This window comes from Microcebus murinus, chromosome 7 (assembly GCF_040939455.1).
Source record: "Microcebus murinus isolate Inina chromosome 7, M.murinus_Inina_mat1.0, whole genome shotgun sequence".
Classification (NCBI taxonomy): domain Eukaryota; kingdom Metazoa; phylum Chordata; class Mammalia; order Primates; family Cheirogaleidae; genus Microcebus; species Microcebus murinus.
The window spans coordinates 6880871-6899990 of NC_134110.1; the positions used below are offsets into that span (position 1 = coordinate 6880871).

General features: G+C 42.2%; 1 protein-coding gene across 3 annotated transcripts in view; it reads left to right on the forward strand.

The window, feature by feature from the left end:
- The window catches only part of NTRK3 (neurotrophic receptor tyrosine kinase 3), a 347621-nt gene extending 328776 nt beyond the window's left edge, over window positions 1-18845 (forward strand). For 2 of the 3 annotated variants that reach the window (XM_076004767.1, XM_020289075.2), the window contains 3 exons: window positions 6813-6854; window positions 11367-11525; window positions 14536-18845. In XM_076004767.1, coding sequence (XP_075860882.1) covers window positions 6813-6854; window positions 11367-11525; window positions 14536-14721 — 387 coding nt within the window. In that variant the 3' untranslated portion in view covers window positions 14722-18845. The remainder of the gene's footprint in view (window positions 1-6812; window positions 6855-11366; window positions 11526-14535) is intronic. The other variant, XM_076004765.1, reaches the window with a different exon arrangement.
- Window positions 18846-19120: the final 275 nt, after the last annotated feature.

Below are 19120 nucleotides of genomic sequence, written 5' to 3' on the forward strand. Positions count from 1 at the left end.
AGGGAAGGCGAGGGGAGAGCAGGGTGGGAGGAGGAGAGGTGGGCAGTGTGGGCGAGCTCCTGAAGAGCAGGCTGCTGTTTCTAAGGCTCTGGCTGCCTCTCATGTATGTGGGGAGGGAACTAGCAGAACAGCCCAACAGCTGGAGGTAGGGGGATGGGAAGGGTTCATTCCAGGAAGAAGGGCTGTGTCATTCTGGAGAGGGTCGAAGCCATCAGCAAGGCTAATCAACTGGTTTAGAGTGAAACCGTTTATTTTTGCTGCTTGGAAACAGAACACATTAGAAGAGGCCTTTGAGCCTACATGTAGGCCATTTATTTCTGGAAGTGTCCAAGGGAGTTTTCGCCAGCCGCATGTGATCAGGGCATGCATGTGTCTGTATCTAAGACTGCACATACAATGCGCATGCATTAACATGCACGCATGTCCATCTAAACGTCCTCCCCCGGCCCATGGATGTGCGTACACATAATACTGACGTGCAGCCCACGTGTGTGAAATCCCCAAACCTTCTGGAACGAGAGTGGCAATGAATTTAAAGACTGTTGCGGTGGCTGCTGGCACTGCTGCTGGGTCACGTTCAAGGTGACTGCCAGCCCTAAGTGATGTTCCCCTCAACCATGGCAGAGCAAAGGGGAAGACACAAATGCCACCTCTTTTGGGAAACCAGTAGACTTCCCAGGGGATAAAGAAAGTGTATGCTCAGATTTTCATTTTTTTAAAAGTGCATATGAACACTTTTCAATGTGTTGAGAATTGCAGTCAGGAAAGATTAAAATTGAATAAATAAAAAATAATGACACTTACCACAAATGACAATCTTTATGACAATCTCCTGATTAGACCATTTTGCCATTAGCATATGTTGCAGAGTTTTTACAGCTCTTCAGGTTTGCCTCCTCGAAAGTAGATGAGTTGCTTTCTCATATGCTTCGAAAGGTTCTGACTCAGCCCATGCAGATTAGCGCGTACAGAGGAAGCGCAAATCCTTCCGTTGCTTCCAGAAACGTCATGCCCTGTGAATCCACACTTGCTCACCTTCGCTGGGTCTCGGCTTCCTTTATCTGGACTGTGGGTTACTTTGTCTCCTTTGTACCTCATCAGACTTGTGTGAGGATAGGCAGTTTGAATGCTTAGGAGAGAAACAGGCTTCTGTGTTTTCTTTGGAATCCACCAGCTTCCTCTTTCTGTCGTTAGACACGGAAGCTGGAGACCTTTGCTGAGTTTCTCTCTAACCCAGAGGAATGGGTTCCTTCTAACCGCAGAAAAGTCCCTTTTCAGGAAAGCTAGCTCAGAAGAGAAGGGGCAGCCGTGGGTAAGTGGAGAGGTGAGGGGTCCTCAGAGAGGAACACCCTGCCCTGCAGGGCATTCTGCCTCTGGTAGGGACTGGAGCCTGAGCACCTGCAGACACTGGACTTTGAACACCTTGGGCACCACTTACTCCTGGTCCTCAGGGGCAAGGCTGAGAGTGACTTGGATGGAGGCAGTGGGGCTGGGGGTTTTAGGCAGGAACATCAAGGGCTCAAGGTAGGGCTGCTGCTCCTGCTCCCTTCTTTTCCATTCTCCCCACTTACAGAGCTGATGGCCTGGGATGGGTTTAATACAATCTTGGGGAAAGACAAGAGAGGCAGGACTCCAAACTTCGCACCACTAGCTTCTTAGTCTCTAAACCTGTAGTCTTCAAATTTTGTGCCCCTAAAAGAATTTTGAAAAACTATATATGCCCCTTGCACATTTTAAATTGTCATCTAAAATCTTCAACATGATTTTAAACAGTTGCAAACGATGCCATTTCCAGAATATTGTAAATATTGACATTTAAAAATACATCATTCCTTTAATGCATCTAATGAACTTTAAATACCAGAGCAATTTGGTACATCATCTATTAAACACATGAACAAGTTCTTAAAAGAGTCATTTTTACATGGTTCTTTTTTTCTTCTTGAAATTATATTTTCATTCCAGTTACTCCACTGCATTTTATCCTATGTAATATATTTTTATGCATGAAATCCTTTTACTAGCCACTCTATCATAAAAATATGTGCAAAGATTTAAATTTAATTTTTAATGGCCAGTGAGCATATATTTCTAGATGTTAAGAGTTTTTGGTTTGAGTTATCATTACAATTATTAGCAATACACAGAAATTGGAAATTAAGTTAACATTACAATAATTAGTGATATACAGAGAAATGCAGTTGACCAAAATAACAGATATCACAACTTTTGATGACTATAAAAAATAAAAAGTAAAATATTAATAGAAATGCATCTCCTATGTTCAATTTCACTGATGAATATTACTTGTTTTTAAAGTAAGAAAGATTCAGGATCGGTTCTATCCCTGTTTTTCATTTTTATAGATACAAGAACTGAAAAAAACTTATTCACAGAAAACAAATAGATGGGAAAGAAAGGAGTTTTGATATTGAAATGTAACTCAATTCTTTGAACTATTATCTAGTTATTTGCCTAAAATCGCATACTGGATTCTTATCAAAAATTATTTTTAATCTTCTCTCAGCTTATAATTCTTTTAGGTTTTTCCCCTTGAGTTTTTGAAAGGAATTGAAAACTACCCAACTTGCAAAAGGATTTTTTTTTCCCCAATCACAAGAGACATTCATTTTCAACACCTGCACCAATATTTCAGAGTTCCTCCCTTTATATTCTGCAGGTTTTTACTTCTGAGATGTGGAATGGGTGAGAAGTTTGTCCTTCCTTTTTGAGAGTGGAGTGAGAGGAACTGGGAGAGGGAATTGCTGAACCACAGGGGGTTGTAAGTTTAATTTTAGAAAAAATCCAGATGGGAGTGGTGGACCTTCAAAACTCCTCCAAACTATCCTTGCCTGACTACATGTTGGAAAGACTTCATATTATCTCTGTAGGCTATAGTTTGAAACCACTTAAGTGGACACTGTATATCCTTGTATGTTACAGTTTATCTAATAAAGTGAGGGCAATGAATATCATTTCATATTTGCTTATATAAAAATCAGTGGAAGAATAAACTAAAAACAAACCAGAATGGTTCTCTAAAGGAAGAAGGGAACAGGAGGGGAAGAGTGAGCAGGGAAGGAACTAGACTTTGCTGAAATGTACCTGGTTTTGACTTTGAAACCAAGTATCATTTTTTTACATCATTATAAAGCAACATTAAGTCAAACAGAAAATAAAAAGCAAAGCAAGTCCTACAAATAAAAAGCAAAATGAAATAAACAAGCCTAACTGTGTATTAAGTTGGTGGCTTCACCACACAGAAAGGAATTATTTCAAATGGCTTTAAAACATGGCTATGTTTTCTGTACATTTCAAGTAGGTATATCCAAAAGACTGAAAGAGCTGTAAAGATTGTAGGTTATTTTCAGTTATCATATTGTTAGTAATAATATTTGAACTGTTATTTCAAAACTCTCTCTGATATATATATATGTATATATATAAAATATATATTATTAGGATACATAAAATAAGTGATATTAATAGTGTTATAGGAATCAAGATTTTCAGCATAAGAGAAAAAATATAAAAATAAAAAAGTAAAAGAGAGATAGCCCGGGTGCATGTAGAAAACCCTACAAATAAAAGCAGAATGTTCTGGAGTATAATGTCAGCTTCCCCACCTAGCTTTGAAATGTAGGGTTGCCAGATTTAGCAAATGCAAATATAGGACACCTCATTAAATTTGAATTTCAGACAAAAAACACATCTTTAGTATAAGTATGTTCTATGCAATATGTGGGACATAATTGTACTAAAAAAAATCTTGTTTATCTGAACTTCGAATTTAACTGGGCATCCTGTATTTAATCTGGCAGCTTTACTAAAGTGTGAAGCAAATTAGTAAAAGCATTTAGCAAAATATTGGTGGGCAAGTGGTCACAGGCACCTTTTGTCAAGGGACTAGGAGTATCACCTGGAAGCTGCTTAGGGGGAAGGTTCAGAGGTCACAGAGACAGGACTTCTCTGGCCTGGCCAGATTTTGAAATAGTCACTATTTCCCCTCTTGTAATTCCTTGGTTTGTGGTTGATTGTAGGATGGATCTTCTAAAGCCTGAGTTGCTCAGGTACCTCTGGCCTCCCTGTGCAGAATCCATAATCATTCAGAACTCATCTTGTCTCCGAGCATTTTTGTGGAGATAGTGGCATTCATGTTCTGCGCCAGCTTGATCCCCTGTACACCAGGAGTGATAGTTTTTCCGGAAGGCAGACTTAATGCAAATGGGAGTGCATCCTTGAATTAGCATGAATGGCAATCCAAAGGAGCAAAGACCTCAGTGAATCCTGGGCGGGACTGGTGACAAAGGCAAAAATAGGAACATGTCCCAGAATCTTAAGATGCACCTAATTCCACCAAACTGACATCTAAACAACCCAAGCATCCTGACCCTCTGGCACCAGCAAAGTCCTCCAATGGGCACTGTCGATTCCCCAAGTTTTTCAAACTCCCATTCACTTGGTTTGTGTGCAGGAGGATGGAGGAAGACAATGATTGAGAGGTGTGAGGTATCTTCCAAGATAGGCATGGGCTTCTTCCTCCGTGCAATCCAAAGACTCTTCCCTACCAAGTACTTATTTTATTTCTCCCATCCAAGTACTAACCAGGCCCGACTACTTATTTTATTTCTAGAATCATTTCTTGGAATCCTTCCTCTGCTGTATTACTTTATGTCTCCTATCTCAAGGCTCAGCCTTAAGGTCCTTAAGTATCTCATCGAGATTGTGGATCATTAGCTAATATTTCTTACCCAATGCTACGGTGAGATATCTTCTGTGAAATGGGGATAGTTGAGGTTTCCATCACACACGAATGGAGAGAGGGTTAAATGAGGGATGTATGTAACATCCTGTTGTTGGAACTCATTGCTAATTATTGATAATTAGTATTATTCTTATCATTAAGATGATTATTTCTGGCTGGGTTACATCTGGCTGTGTTTTACCGTGGGGACATTTGTCAATCATTTTTACCAGGGAAATCTTTGATCACAACTCTTCCCAGACTGGATCTCTCCAATGTGGGAGAACAACATAGGTCCCCCTGGAGGAAAACCGGCATGGAGTTTTAGGGGAAATAAATTTGAGGAAATTAGGTTTGTTATGCTGCCCAGTAGCACGTGAGGACACACACAGCGAACAGTGATCGTACTTCATGCGTACACCTTTGTACTTAAAGACACTCGTGTGATTTTACATGCATAATCTCACCTTAGGCAGGCCACTGCTTAACTTCCATTTCGAAGATAAGGGAGTTGAAGTTCAAAGGAGTCAAGTGCTTGCTCAAAGTCACATCAGAACACAGGGCTTCTGACCTCCCACTTAATGTTCTGCAGGCCTCTTGAAATGTTTCGGTCCACTTCTGGAAGAACGCAGTATAAATTCATACACATTGGTTGGATTCTCCACAGTGGGGCCCCTGTGACCAATTAATATCTTTCTGGTACTTTTCTGCCCAAATACTCCTCATAGTTTACACCCTGCACACTTGAATTTCTCTCTTTGTAAACTTGGAGATTTCAATTTGGAATATCTCTTTTGGATTGTGTATAAAATCATCAAACGAGACACACATTAGCATCAATTTGGAGCACTCCGTTATTTAAAATTTTTCATCAAGAGAGATGCTCCTATATTCCTGACTTCTGTTTTTTATAAAATCAAGAAGCCAAGTACAATAAACCGTTCTACCATATTCTATCACAAACATAATTTTTCTTTTAAAAGGTATTATCTTTTGATATAGAATTTAAATTAGGTTCACTGGTTTCACTTTATTCATTTTTTTCTTTTCTTGTTTTTAAATTTCCAAATGTGATACATGATCATCATACAATTTCAAGCAGCATAGAAATACATATAGTAAAATATGGAATTTTCTCTTTGGTCTCTACTTATTGTCACTTCCCTCTCTAGAGGAAACCACTGGTTTACTGGCTTTCCAGGCCTTTTTCTGTGCATTTTCATAGTTACACAAAATCACTACATATTTGCTTACGTATCCACATACACATTTTTTACATGGACAAGAATACTGAAATATATTTTCCAATGTTTCGTGTTTTCTTTTAATATATCCTGCACTTATTTTCATACCAGTACACATTGCTCTACCATATTCCTTTTAACTGCTACACATACCTTTAATGACACACAAATTTTTGCCCTTAGAAACAATGAAATACATATCTTCAATTAGATACTTTGTTTACATGAGCAAATATTTTTCTGAGACTCCTAGAGGTGAAATTGCTGGGTTCCAAGGTACTTGCATCTTCAACGTCGACATTGGCTGCCAAGCTGCCCTCAGAAAAACCTGAGACATTTCTCACCAGTGGCATTTGAGAATGACTCTTTCTTCATCCCTCAAACACTGAATAGCATCTTTTTTGATGTTTTCCAAATGACATTCAAAAATGTGTGTCTGTGTTGTTTTAATTGTCATCTCTTTGTATTTTCGTGGCCATTTGTAGTTCTTTTGTGAATCATCTGCTCTTATCTGGTATTCATTTTTTTTTTCTTGAGTTACTTTTTCTAACTAATTTTGAAGGAGCATGTTGTATGATACAGATTTTAATTCTTTGTCTGTTACGTATATTGCAAATATTTTCTGCCATTTGTCTTTTACCTACGCTTATGTTGTCTTTTGCCATGCAGAAGTATTTAATTTTTGTTAAGTTGTATCTCTAAATCTTATCCTTTATGGCTTTTTGGACATATGTCTTATTTAGGAAGGCCTTCCTCTCCTGAGGTTATGTAATACTTTTCTAAGTTTTCTTCTAATATTATTATTGTTTTGTTTTTATGTTTAGCTCTTTAATCCATCTGGAAATGATTTTTGTATATGGTGTGAGGTAGGTATCTAAGTGTATTTTTTTAATGAATAGTCCATTGTCCCAACACTTTAATTACTAACCCATCATTTCATATATTAAATTCCAATATTTATACATGGGTCTGCCTCTGGACTCTCTAGTTTGTTCCATTAATAAATTTGTCTGTTCCTATGCCAAAACACAGTGTGTTCATTACGTAGTTTGATAAAATGTTTTGCTATCTGATAGAATAACTCTCCCTTATTGCTCTATTTCAAGTATAGATTAGTTTTAATCAAGTACTTACTACCTAGATGAATTTTGTATTCATCTTGTCAATTTCCATACACCATTCCATTGGGATTTTCATTGTATTGAATTTTTAGATTAATCTGAGGAAGGAATGAGACATTTATAGTACTGAGTCATACTGTCCAAGAAAATGACACAACTTTCCTTTTATTTTGGTCTTCTTTTATGTTTTTCTGTACTTTTCTTTAAATAGACTTTGTACATTTTCTGCTAAGGTATATTGCCTAGGAATTTTAAACATTTTTGTTGCTATTGCACAAACAATCTTATTTTCCATTATATTTTGAAATCATTGTCACTGGTATATGAAAATAGTTTGATTTTTGTGTGTTTCTCGTATATCTGAGTAGTGGACTAAATCATGTGATGGTTCTAATTGCTTTTTAGTTAACTGTCTTGAATAGTTATATTCTATCTAGACAACAACCAGTTTTGACTCTTCCTTTTCAATATTTCTACCCCATTTTTAAAATTCTTGCTTTATTGCATTGGCTAGAACCTCCTGTACAGTATTAAATAAAATCAGTAATAGAAGATACCTTTTATACTTCAAAGGTTTTTGTCAGTAAATATATTTAGTATGTTGAATAAAGGAAATTACCTTCTATTACTAATGCATTAAGGATTTTAACCAGAAAAGGGTTTGGAAATTTTGGCATTTTTTTGAAAGGATGGGTTTTCTTCTTTTATCTGTTAATTTAGTAAATTAAGCAATAATATTGAGGCATTCTTGCATTTCTATAATAGTATAAATCTTATTCAGTTATAATATAAAATTCTTATAGTATATTCCTGATTGATATGATATGTATATTTGGAGAGTATATTCATAACAGATAGTTTTACACATATATAGATAAAATATCTTTATTTGTATTTATATATTTAAGGCTATGCGGTAAGTTTGACTCATTTTGTCATCAGGGACATTCAAGCCATGGAGAGTGGTTTGGGAAGGTTTCTATCTTTTTTTGCTTTGGAAAAGTATAAATAGGATAGAAAACTTTAGTAGAAATCACCCATAAAACCATCCGAACCTTGTATCTTTTTAATGTATATATTTTTCCTACAATTATTATTTTTATATTCATGTTTTCTATTTTTCTTAATTTTTTAAAATTAATATTTTCTAGTAAATCAATCATTGAATCTATAATCTCAAATTTATTGTTGTAACATTCTTAACATTTTACATTTGTCTCCTCTACATCTCTTATTAACCTTGCCAAAGTCTTATATGACTTTGGAAAGAACTAGCAATTGATTATGTAGATCAAGTCTGCTTTTATTTTCCTCCTGGTTCTTTGTTTTGCTTTGTTTTGTCTTATACTGATTAATTGGTACTTATTTTATTTTATCTTCATTATTTACTTCTTCTTGCTTTCTTTACATTTGTTTTATAGGTCTTTACTACCTTTTTAGTCAAATCTTTATTTAATTTAATTATGTTTTAACTATTTTTAAAATACATGCTTAAATGGTGTATTTATTTTTTGCTGTGTTCCATTGGTTTCAATGGATAGAACTGCAGTTATTATTATAATAAATAGTTTTAAATTTTATTTTCAATTTTTTTTTACCAAATAGTTTAATCACCCAAAGAGAACCTTTTAAAAACTATAATTTTCTTGTTAATTTCTACTTTATTTTATTTGATACAGAAAATGTTTCTTATTTTTACTTTAATTTTTCTCTAGGCATTTCAGATTTCCTTTGAGATTTAATATGTGATTGGTTTTTAGAAATGATTTTTAGGTAATTGCAAATAATGTGCAACTTTTTAAGGATGCTGAAAAATACACACATTTACAATGCTTGTATCTCTTCATTGAAACTCATTACCTGTATTTTAAAATCTACCTTCATTTATGTTGTCTTCTTGATCTTTTAATTTGTGAAGGAAGTATCTTAGTTTTCCATTATAAAGATAACTTTGTCATTTTCCTTTTATTTATAACCTATTTTTACTCTTTATATATATATTTATAAATATTTTATATATTGTTGCCATGTTAATTGGAGCATAAAAATTTATGATTACCATTGTGGTGAATTTTTCCAGCTTTAAATATCATATTAAACATGATAAAAATATGATATAAGCCACTTTGTCTTCATTTAATTTTTGGTATTCTGAATTCTTTTTTTATATATACTGAAACAATATAAAATGTATAACAAACAATGAAAGAAATGTAATTGGCCATACATATGCATATATACACATATACATGTATATGTATGGGCAAATTATATTTTCCATTTATTGCTTATTGTATTTTTTGCATCCTTTCATTTTCAATATTTTCTAATATTTTGCTTTAGATGTGTTTTCTAAATAGCATGCATCTTAATTTTTTAACCTAAATTTTTTTCTCATTTAGGAAGTAGTATCCCATTTGTACTTATTGTCTACAGTGGTATTTTTTAAACTTCTTTTTTATTCATCATTATCTGACTCTTCATTTGTAGTCTTCTTGGTATTAGTTAAATATTTTTGACTCTATTTTTTTAAAAACTGGTTTGGAAGCTATAGGTACTGTTTCTATTCTTCTAGAAATTTCTTTAAAATTTTAGCAAGCATATTTAAATTTAAACTTTTATAGTCAACAATTGATCACTGTAAGTTCCTTTCCTCCCTTTCTAAAATATACAGCTTTTATAAGGCTTTTAATTATTTCTATATCTAGTCTTCTAGCACTTATGATTTAAATTATCTGGAAGTTTCATTCCATAGAAATATGTTAGTAGTAGCGGTGGTAGTACTAATAGCATTATTGGTATTATTATTTACTTTATGTCCCTATTTTACAGGAAGCCTTTATTAGTAATTGTATTACTTTTTACTACCAAATTAGCAACAAGTATTTAGATTTAAATTGCATTTTTTGTGGCTTATTTGCCTTACAATGTTACGTTTCAAGTCATCGTATAGCTTGGATTCTTTTTACTGTTTCCTAGATTGCATCCTAAATTAACTTTCGCTTCCATATTTTCTGAAAGGCTATGAATGGTAAACTTCCTGAGTCTTTGAAAGAAACATCTTCAGTTGTCTTTACACTTAATACAGAGCTCTCCTGATTATAAAATCCCGGGTTGAAAGTAACATTTCTGTAAACCCAGATTATCATTTATCTTCTTAAATTCTTCAAGTGGATAAAGAAAACATGATTTCCCTTTTTAGAAACAAGATTGTCCATCTCCCAAGTCATTCTTTCTTAAGCATTCATTATTACTATTTCTCCAATTGGACCACATAGAAATAAGAACTTGAATAATTAATAGTTCATCAGGGCATATATGGAGAACTTCTTTTATATCAATGTTAAACACTTTTCTAAAAACAAATCCATATATTAGCCAAAAGTTCCAACTTCTGAAGCTCTATTTCCTAATCATGCAGTTAGTTCCTGAGTTATAAAACATGCTGTGAATTTTCTTCAACTTATGCTAATACCTCTAACCTGCTGGACAGTGAGGATTTTCTTAATGTTTTTCTAGAACATTTTTCAAGAAATGGCACCCTAGATGTCTGCCCTTGTCAATCACTGCCTCTTGCCCTGGGCTCTCAGTTTCATAGGCCCACAGATGCCTGATGTCCTTCCTAGGCTATTTTCAAAGAGTCACCTTACTCACCATTATGATCTTACTAAGCATTGCCATGAATTCTCTTTCTGTCCACATGGTATCTTCTTAGTGCATGATCCTCCACACTTTTGGAACGTCCCTGTCCCCTTTGCTTGAAACACTGAGTCCTAAATTGTGGTGAGGAATTCAGAATTGCCAGGTAGAAGCTAATTCACAGTTCTAGCGATTAGATGCGCATGGACTATAGCATGCCTCTGCCACAGTGGCCAAGGGGCCTCACCTGATGTTTGCAAACACCGATACTCGGTGACTTGCTCAGTCATTTTGCTGACTTCCTCTTAAGGTTAGATTTTACTGTAGTACCAGGTTCCGAAACCTTCTGTCCCACTTCAGATCACCTTGTGATCTTTCTTCACACTCAATGCCAGGGAACCCACCTTCCCTCAGGTGTTGTCTCTAACTGCTAGGCTAGCGGTCTGCAGTACCCCAGGGCTCGGAAGTCAGCATCTCCACTCACCCTCTACTACAAGTCACATAAAGTTGTGGCTGTTTTAGAATAGGATGCATGGCGAGTGCATCTGCGCATGAAGAGTGCAGACAGACACCACTCAATCTGGTCACTGTGTGTATCCCTGTCTTGACCCCTTTTAGGTGGGAGGACATACCATGCTCCCCATCCGATGGATGCCCCCCGAAAGCATCATGTACCGGAAGTTCACCACGGAGAGCGACGTGTGGAGCTTCGGGGTGATCCTCTGGGAGATCTTCACCTATGGGAAGCAGCCGTGGTTCCAGCTGTCAAACACAGAGGTAAAGGGGGGGCACATAAGAATCTCGATTTGGAGGAAGCCTGATAAGAGATGTATCGGGTCAGGACACGGGCACAGTGTGCAAAACATGAGGTGGGATTTGGAGCCAGCAGAGTGAACGGAAGCATAAGCAGGCGGGGAGAGCTTCTTAGAAGGAAAAAAATAGAAACTGTAGGAAATGTGGCATAATTGTCAAAAGAGCATGAAATTGCATGTCTAAATTGAGATGCAAATCATGGTTCTGTTTGTTCTGCTATACTTAAAAAATCACAAATATTTCATTAAGACAGAAAATGATAACAAAGCGCAACTGTGAGTTTTTCAGTTGTGTCGTCTCGTGGAAACACCTACTGCTTAGTATGCCTGACCAATCTGGGTCCCCGAAGGTTCTAGGCATGCCAGTCGGGCCTGGGGACGGGCGGGGGTGAACTGGGAAGGCCAGCCTTACGTGACTGGTAGAGTTTTGTGTGGACTTGGAGGCCGGCCACCGCAGCCAGGAATAAAATAAACCATAGCAGTCAACACAAGAATAAACACATATATTTTTATAATTTTAATTTATAACACTAAAAAATGCTAGTAAACAAGGTTTAATAGTAACTAACTTTTAGTGCCAGACACATTTCTAAGCACTTTACCTATATCAGCTCAGTAATTTTTGCACAAACCTCTGTTGAGATTGAGGCCAAAGGAAGGGGGAATGCTTGGGGTCCTCAAGTGGACTGGCCAGTGTCTCAGAGATGACAGCCCCCATGGCAGGAGGAAAGCCTGGGCCACGATCCCAGGACTCTCGCCTCCAAAGCCCAGGACGATGTTTGTCAGTTACGTGTGGACCAGAGCCACGTTGCCCCAGGGAATTCAGCACCGTTTGTAGACAGAAAGGAGCTCTGTCTCCCAACCCAGCAGACCTATAAAAAATTGCAACTCTTTTTATGGTCTTCTGTTTTCTGGGAAAATGTAAACACAAGGGCCTTTTAGTATTGAAATCTTATTTGAATATTCAAGAAATTGCCTTTCCTCTTGGAAGCTGTGTTCCTCTCTGCCTCTCCTATGTCTTGACCACTTAATTAAGCACATTTCAAAGACTGAAGACATTTCTTTAAATTTGTAATATCTCACCATTCACAAGCTCAATGGGGCCTAACCACATTTCCCAAAGTAGGACAAAATAATTTAAAAACCTTTTAAAATAATGAAAGCGTATATGTCAGAACCCATTTGTTATGGTGTTTTGAAAAGTTGTTACTGTTTTCCTGGGAGGTGGGACACACACACACACACACACACACACACACACACACGTGTATGCACATGGCCCTGAACACCACTTCTGTGTAGTTTGGTGGCCTCAGGTGAGAGCAAATCTGGGCTGAGGTTGCTGTTGGTCTTAGCATAAGACCTGTCCTGGGTACTTGAGCTGGCTCATAGCAGCTAACAAGGTGGTTATGGTCTCTCCTAAGATCACCTGCGAGGCGTTGGCCTTGAAGGCCACTTCCTTCCCTGACTCCACTGACTGCAGCAGTGGGTAGAGGTAGTCAGTCCCTGACCATTGTGTGTCTAGGGACGTCAGTAACTTAGGTTGTCCCACACTGCAAGAGACACCACCTGGTGCTTTTGATCTTGGCAGTAGCAGCTGCTTCTGCAGTTAGAACTGGATCCCTTTTCATGGAGGTGAAGGTCATGGGGGCTGGGGACAGGGCTGTAATAAGATTGGGGAATGTAAGCGACTACAGACCTTTCAGGCTGGTAAGAAAATGAGCCTGGTGGGCAGGCACGGACTCCAGGTGGGCATAGCTGGGGGGCTGCTAGCACCGTGGTGGCTCGACAGGTCCTCCAAAGTCAGAGTGACGTGCGATGACACAGGGGACAAGGCACGGCTGGGCAGTGCAGGGAGATGCAAAGAGGAGAAAGGCAGTGCTCCGCCTGATTAAATACAGACTAATGGGGACGGAGCAGGGAAATAACATTTGCTCAGTGGCTGAACTAGAGATTATTCTGTGTATTTTTGTCATCACAACCAATCTTTAAATGCAAAAACTGAAGTTCAGGGTAAGTAACTCTTCCAGAGTCACACAGTGGTAGAATTAGGGAGAAGTTAAAACTAACCTGAAAACTAGAAGGTGAAACCTTGAACATGCACGTATTTGGTATCAGCAAAGAAGTATTTTTGAGGAACTGAATGAATCGCAATTTCCACACGTGGTTCTCAGGTGGCCTAGTGGGGTTGGTCCAGTCACACATTCTTAGTTTTCTTCCAAAGCCTCCTTATGGCTACCCTGCAGTACGTTGGGCCATACAGTCCCTTTTCCTGGCCTGATTTGGTCCTTACAACACTAGACAGGTGTTTGGCCTCCATCTTACCGCCGGGGACCTGAGACCCGAGAGATGAGCTGCCTTGCACGGTCTGTCCAGCGGGCAGTGGTGGGCCAGGCGGTTAGTCTCAGTGTTAGAGACTTTAAGACATGGGAGGATGGGAGTTGCTGAGAAAGCACACAATGTAATGGCTCATGGGCAAGTGTGGTGGCGTGCACAGAGGGGAGCTCGCCAGGAGTGGGGGCTGAGGGGAGACGGGCATGCAGGGGCCAGATGGGGCAGAGCTCCTTCAAGGGGGCTTCAAAGGCAGGTGGGCTCCTGGGAGGGGGAGGGGGAGGGACAGGTCAGAAGCCAGTCTCCCCTTCTAGGTGGAAAATGAATGCAGCTCAGTCACCCAGATGAGATTCAGGACGAGAGAAGAGGTGTGACGTGGAAGGGAAGGGTGTGTGTGGGAGTCAGTGGTCGGCATGGGTCTGGCCCAAGAGGTGGGGTCAAAGGGCAGCAGCCAGGGCCGTTCATTGCTCCCTAACCCATGCACAGGACAGACATGAGAGTCAGCGCGGCCTCCAGCCCACGCCGGTGGGTACCTGGGCTCTGCACTGACGCTAATGCATGAAGGTGTCGCCTTTCGCTGACTATGAGCCACAGGGCCAAGTCTGGGCTTCGGATGTAATCTACTCGTTCTCCCCCTTTTTCAGGTCATTGAGTGCATTACCCAAGGTCGTGTTTTGGAGCGGCCTCGAGTCTGCCCCAAAGAGGTGTACGACGTCATGCTGGGGTGCTGGCAGAGGGAACCACAGCAGCGGCTGAACATCAAGGAGATCTACAAAATCCTCCATGCACTGGGGAAGGCCACCCCCATCTACCTGGACGTTCTCGGCTAGTGGCCGGTGGTCACAAAGTCATACTCTGTCGCCTCCTCCCTCCCCACCTCACATCTCTCCTAACCACCTCACCACTCCTCTCCTCCATCCTCGACTGAAGCGAACATCTTCATATAAACTCAAGTGCCTGCTACACATACAACACTGAAAAAAGGAAAAAAAAAAAAAAAGAAAGAAAAAAACGCTGTAAGGCAGTTTGGCATATATATATATATATATATTTATATATCTAACTATCTATCTATCTATATCTACAGAGAGACACCTTCTCTAATACAGAGAGAAGCTGCTGATATGGAAAACCACAAGACTTTAACAACTCAGAAAAATCTTAAATATTAATGCGAATGAAAATTCCTTTTGACTGAAGCTATGGCCCGTGCTTCTTTAGCTCTGGCTTTTGCAAGTAGAAGACCTTGACTGTGCAGAGACAATCTTTGGGGTGGGAGCTTTGGGAGGGAGGAGCCAGGGCCACGAGCCATCCCTGCAGAGAGTGCTCGCGCACAGCCCGCAGGGAGATGACGCCGGACCGGGCACTGGTGGCAGCCCTTGTCTCCTCTGATTGCTGCCTCCACACTCTGCCCTGTCTTCTCCACTTCAGAACAGTTTTCTAATGTGTCCATTCTAAGAAGTCTACATGCTTCTGGGAATCACCTACGGGTAAACATGGAACAAACACCACCACCACAACACAAAACCTAGATGAGAGCAGAAAGCATCCAGCTTGGGTGTAAACTTCTTGCTACATATGGAAAGGATGTGCCATTCTATCCTCTGAACTTAAAGAACTGGACTTTCTGGACTAAAAGAACCACAGAAGAAAAAACAGCTGAAACCTGAACCCTGACCAGCCACTGCCACCCGTCTCTCCATCACTGGACAGACTCCTTGCCCCTCCCCTGCCATTTTCAGCCCTTGGGGAGTTTGGGGGATTAGGAAACGGCTCCCTCCTATTGTCTGTGAATGTAGACACAGGGCTTCGGGGCTCCAAGAGCAAGAGACTGAGTTGCGTGTGGGTCAATATAAGGGATGCCCCCACCGGGTCCCCTCATTTCCTCACCCCGCGTCCCTATATCCCAGCCCCACTTGCTGAGCCTCCCCAAGCCCCAGGGAAGGCAGCCAGGTCCAGTGAGAGGCAGGGGCAGCGTCTTAGGGAGCCAGGCAGTGGAGCAGGCAGGAGCCGGCAGGGGAGAACCGACTTGGCACCTGCACCGGGCACCTTGGCATTCCCCTCACGTTTCCAGCCCCTGGGAGGATTGATGCATCTGCCTTTGAGCTGCTGCGAAAATGCAAGGGCTGAGAAATCGCTTTTGTGGGCTGGGGTGGGGGGAGGGGCTGAGGCTTGTCTGGGAGATGTCCGATGAGCGGCCGGCACCACTGGCTTGGCATCGCAATGAGGACCGAGGCCTGACCAGGGAGAAACAGGACATGGCTGGGCTGGGGCCAGCTCCCTCTGCCTCGGCACCAGGGGGTCACCCCCTTCCCTGTGGCTGCCGAGGACCACAGCAGGGCAGATCTCTGGGCCTCCCTGACACATGACAACGAAATGCCGTGGAGACCAACAGCCGGGCCCCACAGGGCCCTCCTGCTGGGGAGGAGAGGACGTGCTCCTCCCAGGCCACCCGGCCCGGCCGCCTCACCCCGAGCACAGAGCTACCGAGCGGACTGACCTTTGCCTAACTGCAGCCTCGGTGGTCTCTGGCTGCTGCTTCCTCCTCAGCCACGGCAGGGCAGGGCCTGCGGCAGCCCGGGCGCCCCGGCCATCGCCAGAGGCAGCTGAAGTGTGGGCATCCCTGTGCGGGGTTCAGAACTGAATTATGTGTGTGTGGTTTTGCTTCTTTTTTTTAGACCCACCAATGTTTTTATTCAAATAGAAAAGAGCTGTGCTCAGATTGTAGCCGTGGTTGGGATCGGTCAGCGAGGCTGCCCAGCTGGGCGGGGAGGGGACTGGGGCAGCGGGGTGCGGGTGGGTCTCACATGGTGCTGCGCGCCCGGCCCTGGGGGCTTTCGGGACAGGCTCTTTGGACTGATCACCTCAAGAGGACCCTTTGCCATCCCACGCAATTACCCCTCTGTTCTTTCCCCGGGGGTCCTTGGTCTGCGCCGGGGCAGTGAGCGCTGGATGATGCTACTACGTAGCCTGGCTTTGATCCGGGTAACTGGGGAAAAGGTGTTGGGGGCAGGAGCGATCTGGAGGGGCCGGAGGGGCAGGTGTCTTCTGGTTAGGAGTGAGGTCCCAAGGCTCCTGGTGCTTCCCTTCTCCCTCATCCTCCCCCAAGCAGACGCAGTGTGGCTTCTTCTAGACAGTATGTTTCTGGAACCTCATAGTCACCGACGGGCTGGGAAGAAGGAAAAGGAAACGGGTTGGAGGTTGCTGGGCGACTGGGAATGCGGCCTAGGCTGGGGTTTCAGCTCAGAGCTCGGAGTCGTCCTGGCCTAGTGAGAAAAGGCATTTCCCCTGGGGATGAGGAGCCCTGCAGGGGACGGCAGTTGTCACCTTGCTGGCGCCTTAGTCCCACGGGCCTTCGTGCTGGCTCCGGGGTCATGTCTGCGCCATGTCCCTCGTAAGCAGCTGCCTGGGGAAGAGTCCAAGAGACGGGGTGGCGGGGCAGGGAGCAGCCGCAGAGAGGTAGGCCCTGCCCTTGCTGTCCTCTTCGTGCAGAGTCTGTTTCATGCCTTGAGTTTTCAACCTCAGCAGGTAGAAAAAAACAAAATTTCGGAGAGTAGAGGAGGCAGAGAGGAGGGCTATGGCAATGCAGGGGTACGCTACAGCTCTGGGGGGCTGTGCAGTGTATTATTTCTCCTGTACTGGGACAGGACTGATAAGACTCACCCCACTGTGTCTTGGTTTCCCCATCTGCAAAACGAGGGGTGCACCTGCTGATCCCTGACTCCTTCTAGCTCTGAATTCTTAGACTCTGGCTATGTTGAGTCGCTGTGTCATGTTTCTCGGTGCCACTCTGGGATGCCAGGACAGCCCTCCCCAGGCCCCGCATGGACGGAGGGCAGTTGCCTCTGAGGGCTCCCTGGGCGTGGGCAGGGATGAGTGCCAACAACACACTCCTCCTTTGTCCCCACGTCACAACAATTCAGAGTCCGAAGTTTCTGAGATGACTAGGAGGGGGCGTTTGGTCTTGTTCCCCTCGCCGGCGTTGCTACATACCAGAAAAGCATCGTCAGCGGTCGTTCTATTTATTTATTTATTTATTAAGAGCCTAATGTGGTTAAATGAGTCTTGAAATGGCATCCCATTAGCCAATTTGGCCACCCCAGTCCACCCTACCTTCATCCCCTCCCCCCCATACCAAAATCTACATTCTAGAAAATGGTGCCAGATTGGACTCCGAGAGCTTAGCTTAAAGCAAGCTCCACTGTGACTGTTGGTTCCAGGGCACCCAGGCTGATGTCCCTGCCATGCCATCCTCACCTGGTCCTCTCCTGGACCGAGCAAGAGTGACTTTTCTGTTGGATGTCCACCTTGTAGTAGGGTGTCATGGCCAAGGGCCCTCCTAGTTCTTCTTTGCTTTGGATATAAACCTTATCCTGCCCTCTCATGATACTCCTGAACGCTGAGTGGACCTCGGGGGTCACTAAGCCTCCTCTAGTCAACACACAAGACGAAGGACTTGCTTCTTCCACTCAGCAGATCATGCACAAATTACCCCTGGAGAGAGGCTTCCCACCGGGAGCAAAGGATCCTTGGTCCTTCTGGGTTCAGGTTGAACGTTAATGTTCTTCTCTGGTGATGCTTACTTTGCAGAATACCCTAGTGCAAGTATTTTTTTGGTGCTAAACACTATGGAAACCAACGCCAACAGGAGAGCTGCCGGCCAGCTTCTGGGCTGCATGGTAACGAAAAGCCGGTCAGCCGTGCCAGGAGACCAGAGGGGACATCAGACGTTAGTTAGCAATGTGGAAAGACCGTCAGCACTTCTAGTTTTGCTCTGAGTTACCTACATGATCTCGTCTAAATCAGCTAATCTCTCAGATGATCAGATTTCTCATTTGAGACAAGCGGTTGGAATAGGTATTTTTAGAGTTCCTTTCAGTTAAAAAAAAAATAAAGCTGTGCTCTGCTTCTACCTGCTTTGTTTAAAGCTTGCTTGTTACAAATAAGAGAAAAATATGAAAGGTGAGAAGGGTGAGGAAGAAAAGTTACCAGTGGCAAGAAACTGTGTGTAGAAGGCAAGTAGAGACGGTCTGACAGCTGGTGAGTTTGGGGGCTGTTGGCAGGGAGCCAGGCAGGCAAGTCAGAGACCCCGCGTCTGTGCTTGTCAAGGGGGGCTGCCTTTCACAGGCCGTCTTCCCCGACCAACTTCCTCCCCCGTGCAGCACTGACATGCGCCAACTTGGCAGAAACTTTCCCAAGATCCACGGAGACAGGCCTGCCCGCCTCTCC